Source organism: Carex rostrata, chromosome 1 (assembly GCF_964058835.1).
Source record: "Carex rostrata chromosome 1, lpCarRost1.2, whole genome shotgun sequence".
Taxonomy (NCBI): domain Eukaryota; kingdom Viridiplantae; phylum Streptophyta; class Magnoliopsida; order Poales; family Cyperaceae; genus Carex; species Carex rostrata.
The window spans coordinates 7,394,652-7,419,293 of NC_135918.1; the positions used below are offsets into that span (position 1 = coordinate 7,394,652).

The 24,642-nt window shown below is 34.1% G+C and overlaps 4 protein-coding genes across 10 annotated transcripts; 2 read left to right on the forward strand and 2 right to left on the reverse strand.

Annotated features, from left to right (window-relative positions):
• Nucleotides 1-1,644: 1,644 nt before the first annotated feature.
• On the reverse strand, nt 1,645-2,834 carry LOC144555320 (protein SRC2 homolog). The gene has a single exon (XM_078303612.1). It carries the CDS (start codon nt 2,797-2,799, stop codon nt 1,759-1,761), a length of 1,041 nt encoding a protein of 346 aa, XP_078159738.1. The 5' UTR covers nt 2,800-2,834; the 3' UTR covers nt 1,645-1,758.
• A 3,183-nt stretch (nt 2,835-6,017) lies between these two features.
• Nucleotides 6,018-11,942, forward strand: LOC144555414 (tRNA(His) guanylyltransferase 2-like). 6 transcript variants are annotated; one of them, XM_078303744.1, is made up of 9 exons: nt 6,018-6,150; nt 6,952-7,041; nt 8,148-8,252; nt 8,685-8,816; nt 9,182-9,226; nt 9,349-9,518; nt 9,726-9,811; nt 10,434-10,541; nt 11,176-11,462. In XM_078303744.1, exons 3-9 carry the CDS (start codon nt 8,149-8,151, stop codon nt 11,332-11,334), a joined length of 804 nt encoding a protein of 267 aa, XP_078159870.1. In that variant the 5' UTR covers nt 6,018-6,150; nt 6,952-7,041; nt 8,148; the 3' UTR covers nt 11,335-11,462. The 6 variants fall into 6 exon arrangements, with proteins under 6 accessions (XP_078159870.1, XP_078159878.1, XP_078159863.1 ...); XM_078303752.1 differs by having other exon boundaries at nt 6,052-6,150; nt 6,939-7,041; XM_078303737.1 differs by lacking the exons at nt 6,018-6,150; nt 6,952-7,041 and having other exon boundaries at nt 8,013-8,252.
• A 1,390-nt stretch (nt 11,943-13,332) lies between these two features.
• LOC144565558 (uncharacterized) lies at nt 13,333-14,281 on the reverse strand. Its single transcript, XM_078315348.1, has 3 exons — nt 14,089-14,281; nt 13,919-13,994; nt 13,333-13,804 (listed from the first exon to the last, which is right to left on the reverse strand). The coding sequence occupies exons 1-3, from the start codon at nt 14,202-14,204 to the stop codon at nt 13,442-13,444; spliced, it is 555 nt and encodes a 184-aa protein (XP_078171474.1). The 5' UTR covers nt 14,205-14,281; the 3' UTR covers nt 13,333-13,441.
• A 4,203-nt stretch (nt 14,282-18,484) lies between these two features.
• On the forward strand, nt 18,485-21,899 carry LOC144555329 (putative protein S-acyltransferase 7). 2 transcript variants are annotated; one of them, XM_078303622.1, is made up of 6 exons: nt 18,485-19,093; nt 19,234-19,408; nt 19,770-19,952; nt 20,040-20,354; nt 20,470-20,703; nt 21,279-21,899. In XM_078303622.1, the coding sequence occupies exons 2-6, from the start codon at nt 19,286-19,288 to the stop codon at nt 21,747-21,749; spliced, it is 1,326 nt and encodes a 441-aa protein (XP_078159748.1). In that variant the 5' UTR covers nt 18,485-19,093; nt 19,234-19,285; the 3' UTR covers nt 21,750-21,899. The 2 variants fall into 2 exon arrangements, with proteins under 2 accessions (XP_078159748.1, XP_078159757.1); XM_078303631.1 differs by having other exon boundaries at nt 18,949-19,070.
• Nucleotides 21,900-24,642: the final 2,743 nt, after the last annotated feature.

Here is a 24,642-nt window from a genome sequence, read left to right on the forward strand (position 1 = left end):
TAAATTTTTGGAAATACAAATGAAGGTGCTGATAAGGACCGTAGGAACAATTTCACATAAAATTAATCAGTTTTATTTATAAAACACAATTCATAGTTCATAGTTGAACTAAATTTTATGTTTGTCTTAAAAAGTCTTTCTTTTCTTGATAAAAAAACATTAGCTAGCTTCTAGCTTCTTTCTATCTTTAATATGAAAAGCTGACTAATTACAGTATTTCTTTGTATCTTTAATCGTATTTTATTGAAAACATAAAATAACACACATGCTTGTTCAACATATAAATAATCATCATAAATAATTCGAGTTTATAATGTAACAATAAAAAAATATAGAATAATTATATTGATCCCCTCACCCCTGTCCCCCCATTTAACCCCGCACTCTCTCTCTCCAAATTAACTCCCTAAACTGCATTTTATCCCCACATTAATTCCTCTAAGAATTTCCATTTATCCCCGCATTAATTACTGCCCTTTAATAACAATCCCCGCATTAATTAACAATCCTCACATTAATTATACTGTCCTCTAATAACAATCCCCGCATTAATTATACTATCATTTAATAACAATTCCCGCTAATAAATATTTATATCTTTATTGATGTTCAAGAAAGTATTTATCATTGTTCTGACAAGTATTTATCCTTATGTCTGAGAAGTATTTATCATTGTCCCTGACATGATAATACTTTGATTTGATTAAACATTACTTATTGACAAGTTCAAGAACAAAGTTCAAGAAAGTATTTATCGTTGTTCTGACAAGTATTTACGATTATATATGAAAAGTATTTATCATTGTCACAGATGTTTTACTGTAAGTTGCAATTATGTCTGAGAAGTATTTATCTATGTAACATAAAATATTTATTCATGCAACATAAAGTATTTATCATTATGTCTGAGAAATATTTATAATTGATATTTTACTGAAATTTGCAATTATGTCTGATAAGTTTTTATCCATGTAACATATAGTATTTATCAATCTATCATAAAGTATTTATCATTCATATTATACTGAAAGTTGCAATTATGTCTGATAAGTTTTTATCCATGTAACATAAAATATTTATCAATGTATCATAAAATATTTATCATTATGTCTGAGAAGTATTTATCATTGGGTGAGGGGATAGTTTATTTAATGGTCCCCAGTTGTGCGGGGACAATCTAGAAAAAAAAAAGAAAATTTGTGCGGGGATAAATGACAAGTATTTATGAGGGGATTGTTTATTTAATGGTCTCCAGTTGTGCGGGGATGATTCAAAAAAAAAAAGAAATTTTGTGCGGGAACAACTAATGAATTGATTTATTATTTCCTAAATAGAGATCATTGCATAAGGATTAACACTTTGCAAATTCACGATAAATATTTTGATGCTTCAAGTTAAATACTAACAGTTTCTACGGATAATTAATTATTGAGCGGTCCCCCCTATGATATTTTTGATAGTTTGTCCGGGATTTTTTGCGGGGATAGACCTGCGGAGATTGTTATCAGGATCCAAAAATATAATCCACGTCGCAGAAATATTACACATATAGGAACGAATGATGAAGTCAACTTTAACCTTTTGAAATTTATAACATTTTCTTGTCTAATTTAAGGCGATGTAAACCTAAAAACGAGATAAAAAAAAAACTCAAATTCTATTATGTACAGATGAATTCATCAGTATTCAGTATTATGCTGCTTATGAACTCTTCTATTCTTCTTATTTGTCTATCATCAATAAAAAAAAAAAAGTGAATTAATAGTATGGATATCTTGGCGGAGGTGGGTAATACCCGTTACCCACCGGATAAGCCACCACCGGCTCCTGTGCCTCTCTGTACTTGATATCACAACAATCACTTCCCACAACAGGTGGATATGTAGTTCCGGGTGATGGATAGTACATCGACCCACTTTCGTCATGATTCGCTGGAGGATAACGGGTTCTTGGTGGTGGATAGTACATCGACCCACTTTCACCATAATTCTCTGGTGGTGGATAGTATGTAGGTACGCTCACAGCCTGATCCATTAGAGGATTATGGGCTTGAGGTGGTGGTGGTGGTGGTGGGTAGCACGGTACTAAAGATCCAAAACCCGTATTCGGTGGCGGATACTGTCCACTGTTGGGAGGCGGGTAAAGCATGTACTCTGTTCCAGCGGGTGTGCCATAAACCCGACCCGGTTCAACTGAACCCGGGTTGTGCGGCTCAGAATTGTAGGGTACCAAACCGGGCATCGGTGGGTAACAAACTGGACCTGTATTAAAGGGAACTGTTACCGGTACGGTTGCCGGATAAACCTGACCCGGTTCAACCGTTGGTTTGTAAGAGAAATCTGCTGCTGGTGGCGCAGAGGGTTCAGACGAGGAATACGTCATATCTTGTGGTAGCTGCGATCCCTCCATTTGGTACCACAACTGGATGGTTCCATTAGGCTTCCCATCTGGCCACAGCACCTGGTAACCGACATGGCCGCGAGATCCTCCGTCAATCAGATCGGAGACGGGAACGTGAGCAGTGCCGACGAGCCGATCGCCGAGCAATGGAACCCCAGCCATCAGATTGAACTTAAGGAACAGATCTTGAGCGTCCGATGGGAGTGTAGCGAGGTCGAAGCGCATGGGGCACTCCCACTCTGGGTTCTCTCCATTAGCAGTGTCGACCGGAGTCTGGTGGCGCTGTGAGGTGGTCGAGAGAGAGACGGTGGCGTAGAGAGAGGGTTTTTGGAAAGGGACAGGGGATTTGATTCCCTTGCACGAGATGGATTTCAGGTAAATCGATCGTTTGTTCATCATTTGCTAGTAAGCAGTACTTGGATTGTTGTTGGGTCTTTATGTTTGGTTCGTATGGGGAAGGATATATCATTTTTTCTGTTGGGAGTATAGATTCTCTGCATTACCTTATATGTTGTATTTTGAAAATCGATCGTCCGATCATAATCCGGACTAATCGGGTTCAAAGCTGAAATGCACGTGGATCTTTAATATTCGTGCTAATACGGAGCAAACGGTCTAGTTTGTTGTGATGAACCTAAAACTTGAGTTACTGCAGACCAATTGAATCGTCGACATTGAGGTTTACGAAGGAGACTTTTTCCACGAAGTACAAACTAGAAAGGCGTAAGAAGAATAAATACGCTGCTAAGAACAATATTCTTCTTTCTTTCTTTCAAATGGGAGACGTTAAACGAAGAAAACTTCAAAGCGTGTGGCACACCGGTTTAGTTTGGAAATTACAACTGAAGCTCCCCAAAAGTTTGCTACTGCTCGCATCGTTGGTAATTGCCAATCCCAATCTCCTGTTATTAATCACTGGAATTTTTTTTAAAACCATAAATAAAAAAATAGATTTTACCAAACCAACTTAGCTGCTTTAGTTTTTACAAAAACAATAAGAACTGAGATGTCATTTCGGTATTTTATTTTATTTTTTTCAGAACGAATTGTTATTTCGGTCCGAGCCGTTTTCACAGATTTCAAAAAAAATAATGTTGTAAAACTTGTGAAAATATCTCATATTGAATGGCCATTTTGGTTCAAAAAAAAAAAGATTCCGACTAAAATAGCATTTCAGTTCTCATAATTTTTGTAAAAAAAATATTCTTCATATAAAAAAAATTAATTATGGTTTATAAAAAAAATCTATTTACTGCGTTTCATGCCTCGTGTTGCTTTTTCAATAATTATTTTTTAATTTATTTATTTTCAAATAAATACTTAAACCGCATTATAAAAACATATGAAAAGTATTATATGCGATAAATTATAACTACGTGAATATAAATTCTAGAAAATACTATAAGCTATTACATGGCTATTTCTTTGAAGGGAATCCAATTACACAATTTTACGGTGACACTTTTTGACATCATATAATTATTATGTTTGCTATTTTAAAGTTCAAATAGTTGATTTGAATGTTCAACGTGATACTATATTAAATTGGACATAATGAAATGATAATATATAATCATAATAAAATGTCTCAAACTCTAGAAAAATATAATTTCTTAAGTAAACCTTAAGGTACGTTTGAATGGAAGTTAGAATAGCTAAAATAGTGAAATTTAAGAGCAAATGAGAATAGAAAATAAATAGTGATTTTCATATTAGTGTAAAAATGATGTTATTTGGATTAGTAAAAATGTTGTTTAGATTGTAAATTTTGAATAGTGAATAGTTATAACCGATAAAAAATAGTGTTAACAATGTGCTAATTAAGAGGAAAGATAGGCAAGTGGGATCTCAAATGAATTATCACGACGTGAAGATAACAGAAGTGATGTTAATTTTATAATTTTGAAATTGTGTTAGCAAAAATTTAAGAAGAAAACATTTTATTTCTCTCTCTTCACACTTTCAAATAGTAGTTATTCCAACATTTACAAGGAATAGAGAAGAGCAGCTATTCTAACTATATATTCCAAATAGCAAAAATATTGTTTGGATGGACATTACTATTCCGAATAGCTTCTATTCTAGAATAACTCTCTATTCTAGCTATTTTCATTTCATCCAAACATTCCCTTAACAGATTAATTGTACATCGAATTTAGACAGAATAAAATAATAAAATATGTTCATTTTACAAATAGGTCCTTATGTTCATAGAAGCCTTTGCCATTATATAATCATAGTTTAACGGCTCAAGCTGTAGAAAAAAAAAAAATTAAGTTGCCCGAATCCACCTGTCCCAATAAAGCTCTTGTATTATTCCCAATTTAAGCAACAAATTTTGCAGCAGGGGAGAATATTTGATCAGAATTATATTCAAATGTATGCTAGTGCTTGGACAAATTTTTGTGGTTTCCTATATAACTTCCTTTAAGTATCTTTTTATTTTCTAATTCGAACATAGTTTTGATAATCCATTGTGTTGTCTCATTACATAACAATATCAGAATCTTTTCTCAATTTCATTGGTAAATATGAAAGAATTTAAAAGGTTGAATTATATACAATAATAAATAGACGAGTTGATTAATAAATATTAGATAATTTAAAGGGTTGAAAGGTAAATATGAAAGGATTTTAAGAGTTGAAGGATATACGAGATATATTAATGTAAATTATTGTTGTTTTTTCACTAATCCGTCTAAACCATGAAATAGCTCACTAATTTGGATTAGTGAGCTATATTCTTACTATTTTGGGTTATTAACTTTCTCTTTTAAACATACTTCAGATGAAACAAAGAATAACCAAAGAATAGAGCTAACCGAACTTCTTATTGAGTTAGTAGAATAGTGAGCTAATTCAGAAATGACAAACAAAAAATATTTGATAGTTCTTGATTCAAATGTGAGTTAGCTCAAAAAAATAATGTTATTTTTAGATTAATTTTATTCTTGCTTCAATCAAATACAGAATTTGTATCCCTCTATTATTATAGTCCGGACCATTCTTTTAACATTGCATGGAATAATGTTATTTTTAAATTAGCTTTATTCTTGCTCTAACAAAATATAAAATTTGTATCCTGATTATTACTACAGAGACAACTAAATACAGAATTTGTATCCTGTTTATTACTACAGAGACACTGTTCTGAGATGGTCCGGACCGTTCATTTAACGTTGCATGAATCTCAAAGCACAAATAATACTGCTCTATGCTGCGCAACGTTGTATGAATCTCAAAAAAACAGTGCGCCATCCCAAATAGGCACCGGTTTTGCCCGTTTAACACCCCATTTCAATTCCCGTTTGAGCCGCCTTCAGGGGCAAAGGTAAATGGTAACAGGGGTAGGTACTTGTACCCTTATCAGTAGTGAACAGGTGAAGGTAGATGGTGCCTACTCCTGAATATTATTATTTTTTTCTTTCGAACTGGGCTTTTTCACCGAGCTTCTCTACTCCAAATAATTAATTGTGTCTTGCCCAGGCTCAAACCCAATAACTGAAGCCCAGAGAAAAAAAACGAACAACTCAAAGAGAAGGAAAAGACCCCTGCACGAAGGAAAAGAAAAGGGAAAAAAAGCCCCTGCGCGAAGGAGAAGACCGGCTCCGCGCCTCCGCCTGCGCTGCGCGAAGAGAAGAACCGCCGCCTCCGCTCCGCCAGCCCCACCTCCGCCTGTGCGAGCCGCCTACCCCGCCTGTCAGCCTGTGCCCGCCGCTAACCCTAGCCTCCCGCCTCTACTGCTGTTCGGTAAATCAAATTCCGAAATTTCATGTTAATCTTGCTTAGAACTGAATGTCTGAATCAGATGATTAGAATTGTATAGACTCTTGGTTATCATTTACTGTCTACTTATTGGGTTATTGGGTTTTTGAAAAAGAGATATGTGTACTGTGTATATGATAATACATAGAATGAGCTTCTGATTATTGCAAACATATTTTATTCTGATTATTGCATATCATCAAAGAAAAAAAATGAATAAATTTCTGGAACCCACTGATTTGCATATGCACTGAAAGATGCTAAATTATTTTCTTATTTTATTTATTTTTTTACAAGTACCAGCGTATGCAAAATGCTTGAGGAATTAACCGAAATGCAAAAAAATGCAAGCAGGTCCTTATAAGTGCTGAAATTTATGGAGCCCCATGATAAAGTTGGTCTATATGCCTCTGTGCTGCTATTTAATGAATTAAATGCCTTTCCATTTCTGTTATGCATTTCCAGTTTCATCCCCAATTGTTCACCTTGTTTGTACCAGCTGACATCTTCCTGGTATCGATTTATTACTTCCATAGTCCCATTATGACCAGATTGACCGTGTTTACCAGTAGAGATTGGGCTAAACCAGTGGCAAAATTTGCTTACCATTTACTGTCTAAAGCAAAATTTATTAGATATTGTAAGATTTAAAGTCCCTTTAATATGAGATCTTGTTCAATTTTTTTTACAACTATTTATATAGTTATGCTTGCCTACCCTTGATTGAATTCCTAGCTTCGCCACTGATCTCACCATCCCTCTCTGACTCTCAGTCTGATCTTCCAGGTGGCTACACCACTCAAAGGCGCGCCACCTTCCTGAGCGCCTCTCTCCTCTCTCCCTGACGACCTTGGTGCCGACCCCTCTCCATTCTTGGTAAGCGATCCCTTCCTCCGTCTCCCCTCGTTCTCTCTCATTCGGTTGAATTCCATATCAATTTTTAAGGAGTGAAACTGGGACTTTACTTTCTGAGAAAAAAAAAATTAGTGTGCTTGGTTATACGCAGGAGAAGCAAATTTTTTCAGTGTGCTTGATTATATTCCCGGACAAATCATTGGACTTTTCATTTTAGAATGAATATTTGCTGAATATTTTCTTTCTGGATAGCATTTCGTTTGAATTTTATTTAAGAATATCTCTTTTGCGAAAAAACAACAAATCTGCAAAAAAAAAAAACTCATTAATTGATGTTGGGTATCCCACAAGGGGTGAAATCAACATTGAGAACATGATAGGGTGAAATCTTAAGATGTGACATAATTTTCTAATTATTTTGAAAATAAAGAATATTTTTACAATTATTTGAGTAAAGGTATACATGCACAAGCAAAAGCAAAAGCAGTATTATGTCTTTTGTTAGAGTATACACACTGCATGAATTGATTGCAGGCCAATTAAGTATGTGTTTTTGTACAAGCTAAAGGTTATTATTTATCTCTGCAAAAGTTTGGTTTATTGATTGCAGCCCGATTTTAAGCATGTGTGTTTGCAACAAAAATTATAATTTATGATATTAAATGCAAGTGCTTTAATATACAGTTTTCTCTGAGATTGGGCAGTATTTTGATGTTTGCTTAAGTAGGTTTTAATTACCTCAGTTAATCAATTACACAACCTGTCTGGACTTGAATCTGAGGTGGCAATCCTTGATTTAGTTAGAATCAGTTAGAATCAATTACCCAACCCGCACCCTTGCCACCCAAGAAAAATACATAAAGAAATGGAACTTTGAAAATGTATTCAGACGCTTCATGCCATGTTCCAACCCCTAGACAAAAGTGACCTTTTTGTAGTAGTAATTGGGCTTGAAGCCATCAATCTGGTTTGTTAGACGATCCTAACAACAACAAAAACACGCACATGCACACACGTGGCAGTTTGGCTACAAAAATCTCTTCGTTGTTTTTAAAGGAATTCCCTCTTGCAACTAAAGAGGATAACTGAGAACCCCACTGCGTGCTTCTTTCCCTTAATTTTTGCAGCATGGCGAAAAGCAAGTATGAGTATGTAAAGGAATTTGAATTAGATGATAGATTGCCTCCATCTAACTGGATTGTTGTACGGATCGATGGCTGTCATTTCCATCGGTGAGTTTATTTGAAATTCTTGTTTTGAGCTTACTACACATTTAATTTGGTTCTCAATTCCTATTTCTTAATTGAATCAAATATGCAAATTTTAAGAAATGTTTGTATTTGTATCGATAAAGAAAATAAAAGAACTTCGGGTTAAACTCCTTCAAGACCAAAGTATGCAGACTATCATCAGTATCTAATAAATAAATAGGCTACCATCACCACAGATTTCAGCTTAGTGCTGAACCTAATAGGTCCAGCGGGTAAGGATTCAGGACCGACCTAATACAAAAATAAATGTTTGTTACTTGGAACTAGATGGTACTAAATATCTCTTATATGAAGTGCTATGTATTTTTCATTGGAGTGACATGTTTGTTAAATTAATGCTATTCAATTCTCTAAGCGTTAATAACTGATTTTTCATTTTTCGTGCATTTGTAGCTTTTCTTCAATACATGAGTTTGAAAAGCCAAATGACTCAAGTGCTCTATGTTTGATGAATTCCTGTGCCAGCTCAATGCTGGACCACTTTCCGGACATTGTTTTTGCTTATGGCGTAAGTGATGAGTATAGGTATTATTTGTAGTCAAAATTTATTAACCTCTGGAGAAGAAGTTTCATTTTCATCTAACTTGTGATTTTTCTGTATTTATCTATGTAAAATAATGACTTAAATTTGAAAAGATGGATTTTTCTTTATCTTCGGAGAAATGTACGTACATTTAACCGTTGTACTTATCCCTTTCAAAAACCAACTTTATCTTAGGAAATAGAAGATTTAATAATGGCAAATTTCCTAGTTTAAACCTCAGCTTTGTTCAAGAGAGCTTCTTCTCACTCCTAGCAATATTATTTGTACAGACTGATGAGAAATAAGTTGCTTATATTGATTTAGGAAATTAGGACTTTATTCTCATTTTGCCCTTTTGTCATTACAGTTTTGTGTTAAGTGAGAAAAGCAAATTTTACCAAAGACGGACTAGGTAAATTTCCCGCTACTTCAATTTTTAGAATATTATCAATTCTTTGCCTTATATAATGCCTGTAGTGGATTTTGTTTTGACTGAAGCACTCTAAATTAAGTACTCCTCTTTTACTCTTGCAGCAAAATTGTCTCTTTATTCGTTTCATATTTTACATCAGCATATGTGATGAAATGGAGAGAGTTTTTTCCCAATAAAGATCTGAAGGAATTGCCATATTTTGATGGCCGAGCAGTATGCTACCCAAAAGCAAAAGTCATTAGGGATTATCTTGCATGGAGACAAGTTGACTGTAAGTTATTTTTGTGTCTTTTAAATGTTAAATTTAAGCAAACCTTTAGTATGAGCCCCCCCAAAATAGTAATTAGTGATGAAATGTTGAACTTCCCAAAATGCTTTCTTGAAAAAAGAATATTAGGGACTATATATTAAGATATCTCATTGTTTTGTGAGGTATACAATCTCAAGAGCTGTTTGCAATATATTACTTCTATTTCAGGTCACATAAACAATCAGTATAACACATGCTTTTGGATGTTGGTCAAGTCTGGTAAAACTGAGAGAGAAGCTCAGTTGTGTTTGAAGGTATTGTTGCTTCTGCTTTGTAAGATGCTCTCAAAATGTCATTAGCCCAATTCTTTTGTTTTCCAATTCTGACCATGAGAAGCTTGGTTAGCTAATCCAAACTGTTCACTCCATTTTGACATGGTATAACTAGCTATATGAGATGAAATATTAGCTTTTTTTGTTCATATTGACTAGAACCATAAAATAGTATTATGTTAGAAAAATAGTTTATCCAATTGATTAGACATGGTTATCATACCTGAGACAGAGTACTTAAAGATTACTTTGACTGTATTTCAACGCCATTTTCCCATAAATTTACAAAAGATTTGTTGTTTGCCATGTCAGGTGCATTTTATTTCTTATTAATTTGAATCTTACAAAATATTCCTATTGGCTATTTACATCCTGGGATGTTTATTTGGTGATCAAAAATTGGGATTTGGATCAACAGCCAATGCTAACAATCTCAGATCTCATACTAGAATAACTCCTATGGTTTATGATTGTTGCTCATATTTCTTCTGCTGCTTTTACTAGTTTAAACTCAGCTTCTACATGCCCAAGGGCTTTAACTAAAAAAATAAATAAAAACTCAGCTTCTACCAAGTACCTATTTTTGATAATTGGAACTTTGTAGGGCACACAAGCTAAGGAGAAAAATGAAATGCTATTTAATCAATTTGGGATAAATTACGACAAGCTACCGGAGATGTTCAAGAAGGGATCATGTGTTTTTAGAAATAAGGTATACTTACTGAAATACAAATCAGGTATTATCTTGCAAATTACACTACGTATGTTACCGTAGCTTCAAAAAATCAGCTATATATGCAGCTATATGCAAAATTAACCACAGAGTCAACTTTAAACTGAAATTTTGTTATTGCCCCTTATCCAAATTGATTGCAATTGATTTTATGCAAACATGGAAGCTGATTTTTTGTTGTTGTTGTTATTGTTATTTGGTCTGAGGGAAAAAAAATATGATGCTCATTAGTGGTTAAGGAAAATTGCAACTTTTCACTGAATGTACCTTTTACACCATTATAGTGCGTTCATTTAGATGTCAGTTTTTAAACATAAGTTATTACTTTAAAAAATATTTTTCTGTGGTGTTTTTAATAAATTGTGTATGATGTTGGTTCTGTCTGATGCGATGGGAAATATCCTTTAAGATCCTAGAAATAATGTAAATATCACATTAAGTTGTTCCTCCCTGATCTGATATGAAAATACCAAATACTGTTTTGGTCCTTTCTGAACTAAATTGTTTATTTGTATTAAATAATACTATTTTATTGGGATCCACATACTGGGTAAGTGGGATATTTTAAATAAAAGTGTTCTTCTTGTAGTTATTTTTTTCATTTTTTGCACAGTACCTGTGGTTTTCCAAAGTCAACACCCAACTTCCTTTGTTTCGACACTTGCATGCAAAATCTTACCTTAAGGAATCAAGACTGTCAAGCAAAAAATGGACCAATATTACCCTACCCTTTTTATGTAAATTCAATTCAATTTTGAAGATTAGTTCATAAAATTGGAACACAACCAATCAAGTGAGCTAACTCCAGTTTGCCTTAAAGAGTGGGGAAGTTGGGTTTTATCAGAACTAGAGTTTGGTCATAAATGTGAATTGACAACATTACATGTAAGTGCATGCAAAAACTACCTGAGCATAATTATTATCGGCAAATTATCAACTTTGGTTGCTCATATGATGAGAAAGTTGAGGTTTTAGTAACAATCTGCAACTTCACTGGGTGTCCTTGTTCCTAATCAATGCTTTATTATTTATTGATATTATTTAGTTTGTTAATTGCTGTTCTTTTCCATTTTGCACTGAAGGTGGAAGAAATAGTGAAGATAGACAAAAGTGGAAATCCAATAAAAAGGTGTAAGAAAATAGTGACTGTTGACTATGTTGATATCATAGGCCCCAAGTTTTGGAATGAACACCCCTACATCCTCCATGAAGACTAATGTAACTTATTATTATTTCTTTGTGATTGGCTTCTAGTAGTGTAATATTATCATTTATCAGTTTCTTGCCTGTAGTACCATTCATTCTGCTAATTTAGCAGCTGTGAACAGTGGCTCAGTAACTTGTAGCTTTTTAATTTGGAATAAAATCAGAGACATGTTTAGGGCTGCACAAAAAGTTCTTAGTTTGTGATTCAATTTGAGTTTGATTCGAAAAAGTTCGCAATTAATTCGATTCGAAATTAGTTCGTTTTGAAACATATCAAACCAGTTCGGTTCGATTATTATTCAAATCAAACTCAAATTGGGTATAATTTGTTTGAAATTGATTCGCAAACTATCTAGGTTCGAATATCAAATAATGCATTATTGGATTCAACCATCAATCTTTAATAATGCAGGAACCAAACTTATATCAGAGCTCAAAATTGTTAATATAATAGTAACTTATAATAGGAAAATGTTTCAGCAGCGTAACATATTAACAATGGAATAAATTTCATTTGATTAAGTTCATGCCGTGATTTTAATTAATCCAGCAACGTAAAAGGTAAGGGAATTTTGAGTTGGTCCATAATTCATCAGTGCGAATTTGTGAAAGGTAAAAGGAAACCGCGTGAATTTTGTTCTGCCAGAAGAAAACTAATGGATAAATTACCAGTATAACTAGGTCTGTTAAAAAAAATTGTAGTTCATAATTCAATTGACTTCGATTCAAAAAATTTGTAGTTTGCAATTAATTCAATTCAAAATTAGTTTGATCCGAAACAAATCAAATTAGTTTGGTTCGAATTTTATTCAAACTCAAACTGGAGTAAGTTTGATTCGGTTTGATTCGTTTGTAGCCCTAGACATGTTGATAAAGCAGATATTAAATAATAATAACTATAGAGCAATCAGCAATAGAGCATAGAGCAGTAAATAAATTGTTCTATAATTACAGGGATAAAAAATACTTGGTAATATATCATGACAGTCCTCTAAACAGAGTTTCCCAATAAAGATAAAAGTAGCTAGAGGTAGCATCGATCATAAATCAATCGTACCCGTCCCACTGAATTGATTACATGATTGCATTGACCATGGTTTCATTATTTCTTGAATATAAATTATTTATTGTGGTTCGGCAATTTAATCACTGACACATTATCCAACGCAATGTTAAGCACGATAAACTCGCATAAATGTACGTAAATCTAAATATATGTATAATTTATATACTTAAGAATGAAAATACCTAGTAACAGAGCATGCGCACTTTTTGTGTCTAATTTGACGTTCCACTTTTAGAGTTTTATTATTTTATTTTTGACAGTGGCTCCGGTAGAGACGCCAAACCGTAATCTTACCTTTCTATTTTTAAAATTCCACCATGCTATTTCTCATTTTTATTTTTTTGCTTTTTGTATTTCTTATGAATAAAAATTTCGGGGCCAGTTACTGTCTCATTCTCACATTAATCGGTTTATGTATTTCTAAAAGAATGTCCATTTTCACACTGTTATCAGCATTTAAAGGATAAAAGGACCTAAATAATATCACCTATAAAGAAGAGGCAATGGTTAATGTTCAGATATGATCATATGAAAAGATACATCCAGCAATCTCTCATAAGACTGTTGGTTCGCATCAATAATTTACATGGTACAAATCATAATAGCATCATCTTGGCCCTTTTGTGCCATTACTAAGCTCAGCTAGACTCTTAGAGGCCTTGTCAAGCACACCTGATAACCACCCTGCACCTTGTGAGAAACACTCACTGTTAATAACATTTGACCCGATTTCATCGGCTATTCTCTCCGCTGTCGAAATCACCGAGCCTGACTGTTGAGTTAATATTCTTCCTGTGTTAAGAACCAAATCCTTTGCTTTTGCAATGATCTCTTCTTCTTTCAGCCTGGTTTGTACCGGTCTATTAGTTACCAGCTGGGTGCTTCGGTCCTCTGACTGAGATAAGCTGATTGGTATTTCCTTCATCTCTAGTGGCAATATGCGAACTCTCCGATCGATTATTATTGCATTCTGCAGTGTATATGAAAATATAACTAAAATAAGCTTTGTTTTCTTAATTTGTTGCTGTGAGAAAGAACACAAATTAAACGCATAATTAGATAAATTGCCAAGGTACAAATATACATTGAAGAGAAGCGCAGTCTGAAATGCATACGGTTGCCGAAATGTCACTTTGGCTGCCTGTGTACCGTTCGCATCCCTAACATTCATCTCAAGATATATTTGAATTTATTCTTCAAATAAATGATAATATTTGAAAAAGAAAAAAAAGGATAACAGAGAATATGAATTACCATTCTAGCTTGATTTCACGGACTGTACCGCAGTAGGAAAACAAGGTGATTAAATCTTGTTTAGTTGCCTTTGGTGAAATATTAATGACTTGAACAGTAAAATCCAGAATACCCATTATTACCCTTGTTTGAGGTTCATTCTTCTCTGTTCTATGTTGAATTATTAAAGGCAGAGAGGACACAATCAAATTGGACAAGTGACAGCTACAGTCTACAGCACTACAAAACAGAATTTATTCTGCCTTAAAGTTATCCCCTTTATTCCCAGGAATAAACATAATCATTGGATTACAATTATTACAATATTCTTGCAATTTCTGATTAGTTGCAAACAACATTACTGTAACTCTGTAAGTCTGTAACTAATGTACTCTTTGCATTTTGCATAACTAGATGGTCCAGATTTATATATATATTTGTTTATCTTTTCCTTTTTTTAAGGATAAAGTGTGCAGGCAAATTCCATTGATCCCAATATTGTTACAACATTCAAAATCCACAATGAGAAACCACTTTAAAAGAATATTACAATTAGACCGATTTTTTTATTTATATCCAAAAAATAAATAAAATTTTAAAAAATATCCAAATCATGATTGAAATTCGAAAATTATCCAAACCGGTGCTCCAATAACCGGAATAGGCGCTTCTTTCCGGTCAACCAATTCCCGAATTTAAAGAAATGGTCCGGTTAATGGTTAACCGGAAAGGTTATTTGTATAGTGCAATTTAATATAAATCCGGTTAAGGGTGCACCGGTTTTGGTTTTTTTTTTTTTTTTTTGAAAACAGAATTTTTTTTTTAATTTTTTGTATTAAAATATTACAAATGTTGAATATATTTCTTTGAAAATAGATGAAATACAATATAATTTGATTTATTAGAAAGATTGCAACAAATAACCCGGATCAATATTTTTCAGGCCGGATTTTTCACGGCTGTAAGAAAAACTAATATATTTATTTATGTGTTATTGGAAAAAAAATAAAAATGCTTGGATTGTGAGTTATTGATCCCGGTTCAAAAGTCACTTCTAGGTAATTCAGAAAATATTGTAATCCTTCTAGTACATTTAATTTATAAAAAGTTGTATCTATTTTTGAAAAAAAAACAAAAACTTTAATTTATTTAATGGTTATTTTTCAAAAAGAATTCTCAAAATAGATACAACTTTTAATAAATTAAATGTACTAGAAATATCACAATATTTTCTGGATTACCTAGAAGTGACTTTTGAACCGGGATCAATAACTCACAATCCAAGCATTTTTATTTTTTTCCAATAACACATAAATAAATATATTAATTTTTCTTACAGCCGCGAAAAATCCGACCTGAAAAATATTGATCCGGGTTATTTGTTGCAATCTTTCTAATAAATCAAATTATATTGTATTTCATCTATTTTCAAAGAAATATATTCAATATTTCTAATATTTTAATACAAAAAATAAAAAAAATAAAAAAATTTTGTTTAAAAAAAAAAAACCAAAACCGGTGCACCCTTAACCGGATTTATATTAAAATTGCACTATACAAATAACCTTTCCGGTTAACCATTAACCGGACCATTTCTTTAAATCCGGGAATTGGTTAACCGGAAAGAAGCGCCTATTCCGGTTATTGGAGCACTGGTTTGGATAGTTTTCGAATTTCAGTCAGGATTTGGATATTTTTTTAAATTTTATTTATTTTTTGGATATAAATAAAAAAATCGAAAATTAGATGCTGTATTTAATAAAAGAGAGAAATTTTGCATATTAGTACCAATGTTGAGATTTCGTTACCAGAAAATGCATTTTGGGACCAGCAAACGCCTTTCGTCGCTGCCAATTAATCACGATAATTGTTTTCATTTTTTTTTAAATAAAATGATACACACACTTACAACGCGCACGTAGAGAACAAAGAAAGTACAACTATCCATACCAAAACCCTATCTGTACCAGAACTAATAGTCTGGTACAAAGCCAAAGTAATCCCTAGACCATTGCCACCAGTATTATAACATGATAATGACATCGCAATGTCACAATAGAAAATGTTATCAAATTAGAACATAATCTATCTTAGAAGCAGCCGGATTCAATCCGACAGCAAATCCTCATCCAAATTCAATCAAAACCAGTCCTCTCATCACTATCATCCATGTAAATCATAACATCAGCTGAGATAGACTCAGTGCTGATAACAGTTCGCTGAATTGAATTGTGTGATTTTCTAGCATGCCCCTGAAATTAACACACTGCACTGATTAAAGTTATTCTACTATTCTTGTCAGATAAGTTGAACTTAGAACCAAAGTTATTATACTAAACCTGTCAATTGACCTCTTTTCATTTTCAAAGTTTTCGTGCTTAGACAAGATTTTGCTATATAGTTTAGAGTAAAATGCTATAAGTACTATATTTTTTTTATTCTCATATTTAACATGAAAATTTTATATGATTAACCTTCATAGCTTGAAAGTTTGCTTTGGCTCCTACATAAAATATTGAAATGAACATTTCAAATGGACAACAGAAGGCTCAATTGTTTAAATAATTCGATCAAACAAAAAAATGAAATATTCTTGCAATGTATAAAATTTTTTTTCATTCAAATCACTGAAATGCAATTTTTAAGACCTCTACTTTTATTTCCTAATTGTTTTCATTTTATTCTAATTGTTTTTCCATTCTATTGTAAAGCTAACATTGCGTTAGAAATTTTTCTCTCGTGCTGAAGCTGAACAGCTTGTGTTGTTTTTCAAACAAGACAATGATAAAAAAAGGAGGAAAAAGAATGAAAAAGTAAAAGCAAAAGACAAAAAGCAAACTTAGGGTACAACCTTTTAATTTGGACTTGATTGCTATCTTGCACGCTTGACAGGACCAACTAATATAATATAAGAAACAAGAATTCGTATCTTCTGCATTAATGCACCGTGCGTTAATAGATCGAGACCGTCCGATTGAGATCGGCACTAATATTAATACAAAGAGATTCTCTCTATTATCAATGACTGGTTTTTCTATAGACTTGGTCGCAGGGGCCGACCTAAATTGTCTGCTCCTAAATTTTGAAAAGAAAAAATTTGGTTCATGATTTTTTTTCTTTTTTTTTGCTGAAAGGTCAGTATTTTTTCTCATATCCAATGCATTAACAGAACGTGTAATAAATCTGGACCGTCCGATTGAGATCCGCACGAATATTAAAAGGCCCGTGTGTCACACAGAATTGGATCCGATCCTGATCAGACGGCAGAGATGCACTAAAATGCTCTCTTGAGTTAATGCAGAAGATGCGGACTCATCGTTCGGTCGCTCCCCTGAAACTTGTACGGATCCTCTCCGTTTTTTATCCAGTTTTACTGTTCGTCCCATTGATTGATTCTTTTTCTCCATTTCAAATAATACTTTTTAATGTCATATTAATATATCTTTTTTAACATTTCAATAATAAAATTCATATTTTAACTCCACCTGTGTAATTTTTGTACAACATATTTTAAGCAAGAAAAAAGAAGAATTGTGATAAAGTGTGGCGGGGCAACGTTATACATACAGTCTTTTTTTATATGAATTGTTTGTAGATGGACTGTAAAAAAATTTACTTAACAACTGTAAAATATAATTATAGATTATCAAAATAGGAAAAATAGAATTATATATACGATATACATATTTAGATAAGTTAAGTATGAAATTTGATATAATTTAAAAATTAATTGATTATTCATTGAATAGTTTGTAATCAACGATTCAACTATATTGTCATTTTATCAGTGATCAAACGTTTTTTAAATTAGACTAAATTTGATACACATAATTTTAATTAACAACTCATAAGTGGCAAAAAAGCTCGTAGCTGGTGGCTCGATCGTAACTCACACCTGACTTGTTCGTAAATAGCTCGCTTGTTACTGGACCGAGCTATTAACGAGCTAGCTTGCCACTAGTTCGGTTCAAAAGTAACAAGTTCAAGATAGGGCCTAACTTGCTCACCAGTTCGCGAGCTAGCTCGGCTAGGCATCAATTTGTGAATTTGTATGAATTTGTGTGCATTTTATACTGTCCAGTTCAGTTCAGTCCAAAAAGTTTATAAAATTTATTTTCTTCTTAAAATAAGATCCAGCAAGCCAGCTCGTGAGCTAACTCGGTCAAACTTGTGATAATTTTAAGCTGAGATTTTAGCTCGGACCTTTAAAGTCAGCTCGTTGCCACCCCTACGGCCGTAGCCAATACTCAGTGTTATTTTAGTCATTATGAAATAGTAACAATGGGTATCTCCAGTCTATTGAATGAATGGAGAGTTACATTTGATTCGTTTTCTGGTGTTTCCGCTTTGACAGGCCGTTGTCCCTTGTCAGTTATTCCTACCAAGTCTTCTTCCTCGGATCTCCCCCACTCTTTTTAATTCAAAACCCTCCTCCTAATTCTAAACTCCCCAAAATACCCTACTTATTTGAAAGAAATAGAGAAATACCAAAGTAATTGACGCGCCTGAAACATTTTGTCGGGGCAGTATCGTCATTTGATCAAATCCCCTTCTATTTTTTTTTTTTTTTATCTCTGATGGTAGCTTCCATTATTTCTTCCTTGTCTTTTGGCGCGATTCGCGCTCTTTTTTTAAAGAGAACTGTTCAGTTAATCGGAACCGTTCAGTCAAAATCAAACGGCCTCAATTTATTAACCGTTAGATGATCTAGGAATGCCACGTCACGATCACATCGAGATGCACAACCTAACCGTCTCAGCTCATGTCTCCTTCCTTTTTGTGCCATGTAATGGCTTATAGCTGTTTCTTTCTTTTTCTCTTCGTTTTCTCTACTATCCTATTTTTAGACTTAGGATATGCTCTGTGGTAAAAGAAAAGGGATTTAGACATTTTTTTTTGGGCAACCGCAAAAGCTCCGCCGCGCCGACGAGCGTCCCGCTCAAACTCAGGCCATCTCGTGGGCCCGGTCTATCGTGGACCGGAGGTGGCGCTTCCTTCATCCCGTCAGTCATTTCCACCTCCGTTGGTAATAACAATTTCTTTTTTCATTTCTTTTTCTGTTGAAAATTTAATAGAAAGATTGTTAATTTTGAATGCTTTTTTTTTTTTTTTTTCATTTTTCAAATGATTTTGGTTTGATTTGTATTTAATTTGGAGGAAATTTAGGTTTGCGGTGGCCCAAAAAGTGGCAATATTATTATAACAAAGAACGTGTGGGATGCAAGGGAAATTGTATTCCACTTCCACGCTCCAAAAATATGCCTCCGAATCGAATCGAAGAATGATGATGGAACATGGCGGGTCGTTGAAACGGGTCTACCAATTATGGAGCGGCAATAATGTATGTGTTTTATCAAATTTCCTCTTTTTTTTTTTCAATTGTTGTTCACTTTTAATTGGTAACAATTCAAATTTGTTTATTTGAGGGCTTTGCATTTCGTCAATGGGACCAAGAGGTTTCAAAATTTGCAGTGCTATACAATGTACCTTATTCTGATCAATTAGAATTATAATATTCTGGCACAGCTTCTGTTTTGTAAATCATGATTGGAATTATTCTCAGAGATCAATTGAAATTGCAAACTCACCAAACACAAACCATTTATTAACCAAATTTGTAAAAGGATATTTTTTTTTTTTGTGGGTACTGGATGGTTTGATTTTTTTTAATCTAATTTTTGTTTTGTTTATTTGATTTTCAGATATTCTGTCTAGGGGGAAGGTTGATATTTGGGCCGGATTATCGATCAATTCTACTAACAATTTCTCTGATAACTGTACCTGTAATCCTTTTTACCATTTTCATATGTAAAAGACTGGCCAACGAGGTTGACTTCTTTCTCGGGAACCTCGTCCTCTCCATTTCCATCATCCTCTGTGTCTATGTTAGTTTTATTTTCTTAAAGTAAATGTTGGTTCTATTTTCTCCTTTTCTTGCTTAAAAACCGAAAAATTAACACAACTGTAAATAGGTAATAACACTACTCATTCTGACATCATCGGGGGATCCAGGCATCGTGCCTCGTAACCCGCACCCACCAGAGCCAGAGGATGATGGTGGACCTTTGTCCCCGTGGACCACGGGCAGCCAACCGGGCATGGGGGCTGCCCTGTCAGCACCCCCACCAACCAAAGACATACTCATTAATGGCATCATTGTGAAGGTCAAGTATTGTAACACGTGCATGTTGTACCGGCCTCCTAGGTGCTCGCACTGCTCTATCTGCAATAATTGTGTTGAGCGGTTTGATCACCATTGCCCATGGGTCGGGCAGTGTATTGGAAAGGTACCTTATATCCTTCTTGTGATCCATTACCAGAAGATAATCATAATACTGTGGTAACAACTAGCAACTGCTTGCTCTAAAATGATGCTAAAGCAGCATAAATTGATTGATGCAGAGGAACTACAGGTTCTTCTTCATGTTTGTTTCAGCAACAACGCTGTTGTGCCTGTACGTGTTTGCATTTTGCTGGGTTAACTTGGTCAAGTTAACAAAGGACCACAATTGCACTCTCTGGCGAGCTTTCCTGCATTCACCCATCTCGGCTTTGCTTATCGTTTACACCTTCATTGGTGCCTGGTTTGTCGGTGGCCTCACCACCTTTCACCTTTACCTCATCTGCACCAATCAGGTTCCTCTTTCTTTCTTTTTTTTTTCTTTTTTTTTTTCTTTTTTCTTTTAAAAATATCCTCTCCTTTCCTACAATAATGGTGATAAAAGGAAAAACAACATTTCTTTGTGCTGAACTGAAAAATCCATTGCTGTGCTCACGGTGATCTAGTGACCTGGCTGCATGGAATCAGAGACCTAAGCATACTTTCGCAATTTCTTATGAACTAAGCACAGCATTAGCCTTTTGTTTTGATGTCAATCATAAACAGATGACACTTTCTGGTGCCTTACCAGTTACCACCAGGCAATGAGCTACAGAAATCGTGATATCGTTCTATAAACTAATTTTTAGCATTATGATTTGACCTACACATAAGGTGATGGTGAAGGTGTCAGTGGTATAAGAATATAAGAAAAATAGCAGCAATAATGTAAGAACTGATACTACCCCCCCCCGATAAAAATGAAATTACATTACACATGTTTATTTGGCTCCCCAATTTATTTTTCTGGCTCCACCTCTAATGATATTGGTGACTAAAGGCAATAAATTAGTGAGTGCAATGCTCTCATAATAGTTATTTTCTTATGCAGACAACATACGAGAATTTTCGATATCGGTATGATGGCAAGTCAAACCCATACAACAAGGGGTGCATGAAGAACCTTATAGAGATATTGTTTTCAAAGACTCCAAAATCCAAAATCGATCTTCGAGCAAAGATTTATGATGAATCAATTATGTTTGCATCATCTCATTCCCTCGAGGCATCCACAGTGGATTCTGCTGAAGTTGCAAAAACGAGCTTTGATTTAGAGATAGCGGTACCAGCAGATAAGAGAATGGGGGTGTTGTCAGAAGAATTTGATGATATCCATGCACAGATAGAAAATTTGGGAAAACTGGAGAGGTGTGGTACCCAGCCGAGACGCATGGATACCAGCTGGGAGGCTCGTACGAAGAATGGATGGGAAATGAAAGATGATATGGAGGCACTTGCACTTGAATTTGGAATGGAATATGGTTATGCCGATCGGGAAAGGAATTCGAGAGAATTTCTTTAGAGAAAACCAAAGAACAATTAAATTTTTAGGTTGACAGGCTAAGGTTGGGGTGATTAAAATGGATTATTGGTGCTGTTTGTACTTACATTTAATTTGGGAGATGTGTATTGTCTTGATTCACCTTTAGTGATGTATATTCCTTTTTTTTTTTTTGCCTTTTGTTCTAACTAAGAGTAAAATTGATTATTGTTAGGCCGGAATCTGTATAGATCTAGGTATATACTGTGCATGGAATTCATAAAGAATGAATGTGTGTTGTATATTCTTATTTTTAAAAAAAAAACTAATCATAGGAAAAATTTGAAAATATATAAAAATGCAGAAACCAAAATAAATACTATAATTATGTACTTCTATTAAGCTAAGCTTACATTATATATAACTATAAAAATCCAGATGTGCAAATTTTTTGGTTTTATATATGTTACACATACAATATACAGGAGCAAATGTAGACATTATTCTGTTAATTATTCAATGAAACAAAATGCGTGCTACATATTCTTCAAAATATGGAAAAATAATTGATTTTCTCCATAATCATAAATGTGCTAATAGTTTTTGTTTTCAATTGAAACTTCAAATTCATTTCCATGTTCAATTTTAAATTTATCATCTTATTTAGTTTGAAGTTAAATGGTAAGGAAACAGAGATCCCTATATGTAAGATGGACTTTTCTTCTTTGTTTAACTTGTTCAAAATAATATATATTTTTTTTATTTCGTTTGTATTTTAGTTTCACAAACCTCAAGTCAGCACAATTACCAACAGAAAGCCGTTGTGTATGTTAGAATTGTCCTATTTATCAAATTATTTGAGACGGAATTAATATGTTAGTTCCTCAAATTAAATATGGATTAAACCATATTGAACTGTATAAGTTATGGGTCAAAAAATTTGCACTCTTTCTAAATAGGTGTAGCCTAATTGGTGCAACTTAATATAGGTGTGAAGCCAACCTATACAGAAAGAAAGTGAGAGAGATGGGGGTATGTATTTGGTTCTAACATAACAATTCACGATTGTTAATTTCTTAGGGTAGCAATTTTGAATCTGGCTGGTTTGTTACCATGATTGACCGTCACAAGCTCGGTATTGTTCATCTTTGTGACTTACAGGTTCAGAACGAGGTGGGTCACAGCTTGAAGGCAGGATGCTGATCCAATAACCCTTCTATATGGGAATATTTCAAGGTATTTCTCTATATAGGCAGCATGCGCATTCTGGCCAGAATTGTGTTAAATCCTCTAAAAAAACCAAATTCTTTTTTTTTTTATAAGCTTGGCAGTGGCTGCTCTTAAAAAAAATGCCGGTAAGGAAATGGGCTCAACTTGTATTCACCAGCACATGCCAGTAAGAGTGTGCTCCAATTGAGGGGAACGGAGGGGAGGGGAAGGGACGCTGAGTGAAAATTATAAAATTTACTTGCTCCACAGAAAAAATTAGGAGGAAGGGAAAGACAGGCCGAGTAACGCTCTTACTCTACGCAGACAAAATCCGTCCCCTCCGAATCGGGGTGCAGCGAGAGGAAAAGCGGACCCACAGAAAGAATTCGCTGATTTACCCTTTTCCCGCCTCTCTCATTTTCTTCTTTCGTTTTCCCTCCACATTCGTTTTCTTCTTTTGCTGATTTACCCTTTGCTTGTTTTCTTCTTTCGTTTTCACTGCAGTTAGATCATCAGGTACTCACTCTCTCTAGAAAACCCGGCAGTGGCTGCCAAGGGCTCCCTCTCTCTCTCTCAACCTCAGTTATCTTGGCCTTGGCGGTTGGCATTGGCTGGTATTGTTGATTTGTTTCTCTCAATTCCTTTTTTTTTCTCTTTTCTTTGGTGTATGGTTTGTTTTTTAGAAATTGATACTGGTACCAATCTTATACTAGTACCAATCTTATATCTTATACTGGTACAAATCAAATGAAAAATGAAAAATGTGAAACTATCAATTTTTTTTTTTTGGTACTGGTACCAATCTTATACTAGGGTTATAATTGGTACTGGTACCAAACTTATGAAGCGTGATGATATTCTCTTTGTAATTGGTACCAATTATACTAGGGTTATAATTGGTACTGGTACCAACCGGACAAGTGCATATGTTAATTTGTATTATTTGTTGTCCATTATTAGAAAAAAATAATAATTGGTACTGGTACCAACCAGATTAATTTTGTAAAATCAATATTATTAGAAGAAAAAATCCATTATGTTCAGTTTCCTTGGAGCTGCTGGTACACTTGCTATACAATGAGCACAATCACTTGATTTTAGTTATCATTTGGAGTTGCATATTTGACTTTGTTAATTTGTAGCTTTGAAATGGGAAAAAGGAAGGATTCAAAGCTTACTAGAGCTTATTTTTGTACTATTCAACTTATTTCAGGGATTGACATTGCAAAATATTTATACAAGTTTGTAGTCAGTAATGTGCTGGTACAAGTGCGCAATATCATTCAAAGCTTACTATTAAATTAATTATCCAAAGAAGGATGCATTTGGACTGGTACAAGTTACATTTGGAATAAATTAAATTGACAAACAATGTACTGGTACACGTCATATTTCCATGCGCAATGTACTGGTACAAGTCACTAATGGATGCGCAATGTACTGGTACAAGTCAGTGGAATGCTACTGCTTGAAATAGCTAGATATTAGAAAAGCATCATGCTAAGGGTAAAATAGTCACAATAGATAAAATATGAGTTAGATAAAAATATTATAGTACACTCTTTCTTTCTTCCTTGTACATCACTGGAGCAAGTAACTACTTTTAAAAACTTCCCCTCCCCTCCCCTCCCCTCCCCTCCCCTCCCCTCCTCTCCCCTTCCTCTCTCATATAATTACTGGAGCACACCCTAAGGATCTGATCATGACAGTACCAGTATTGTGTACA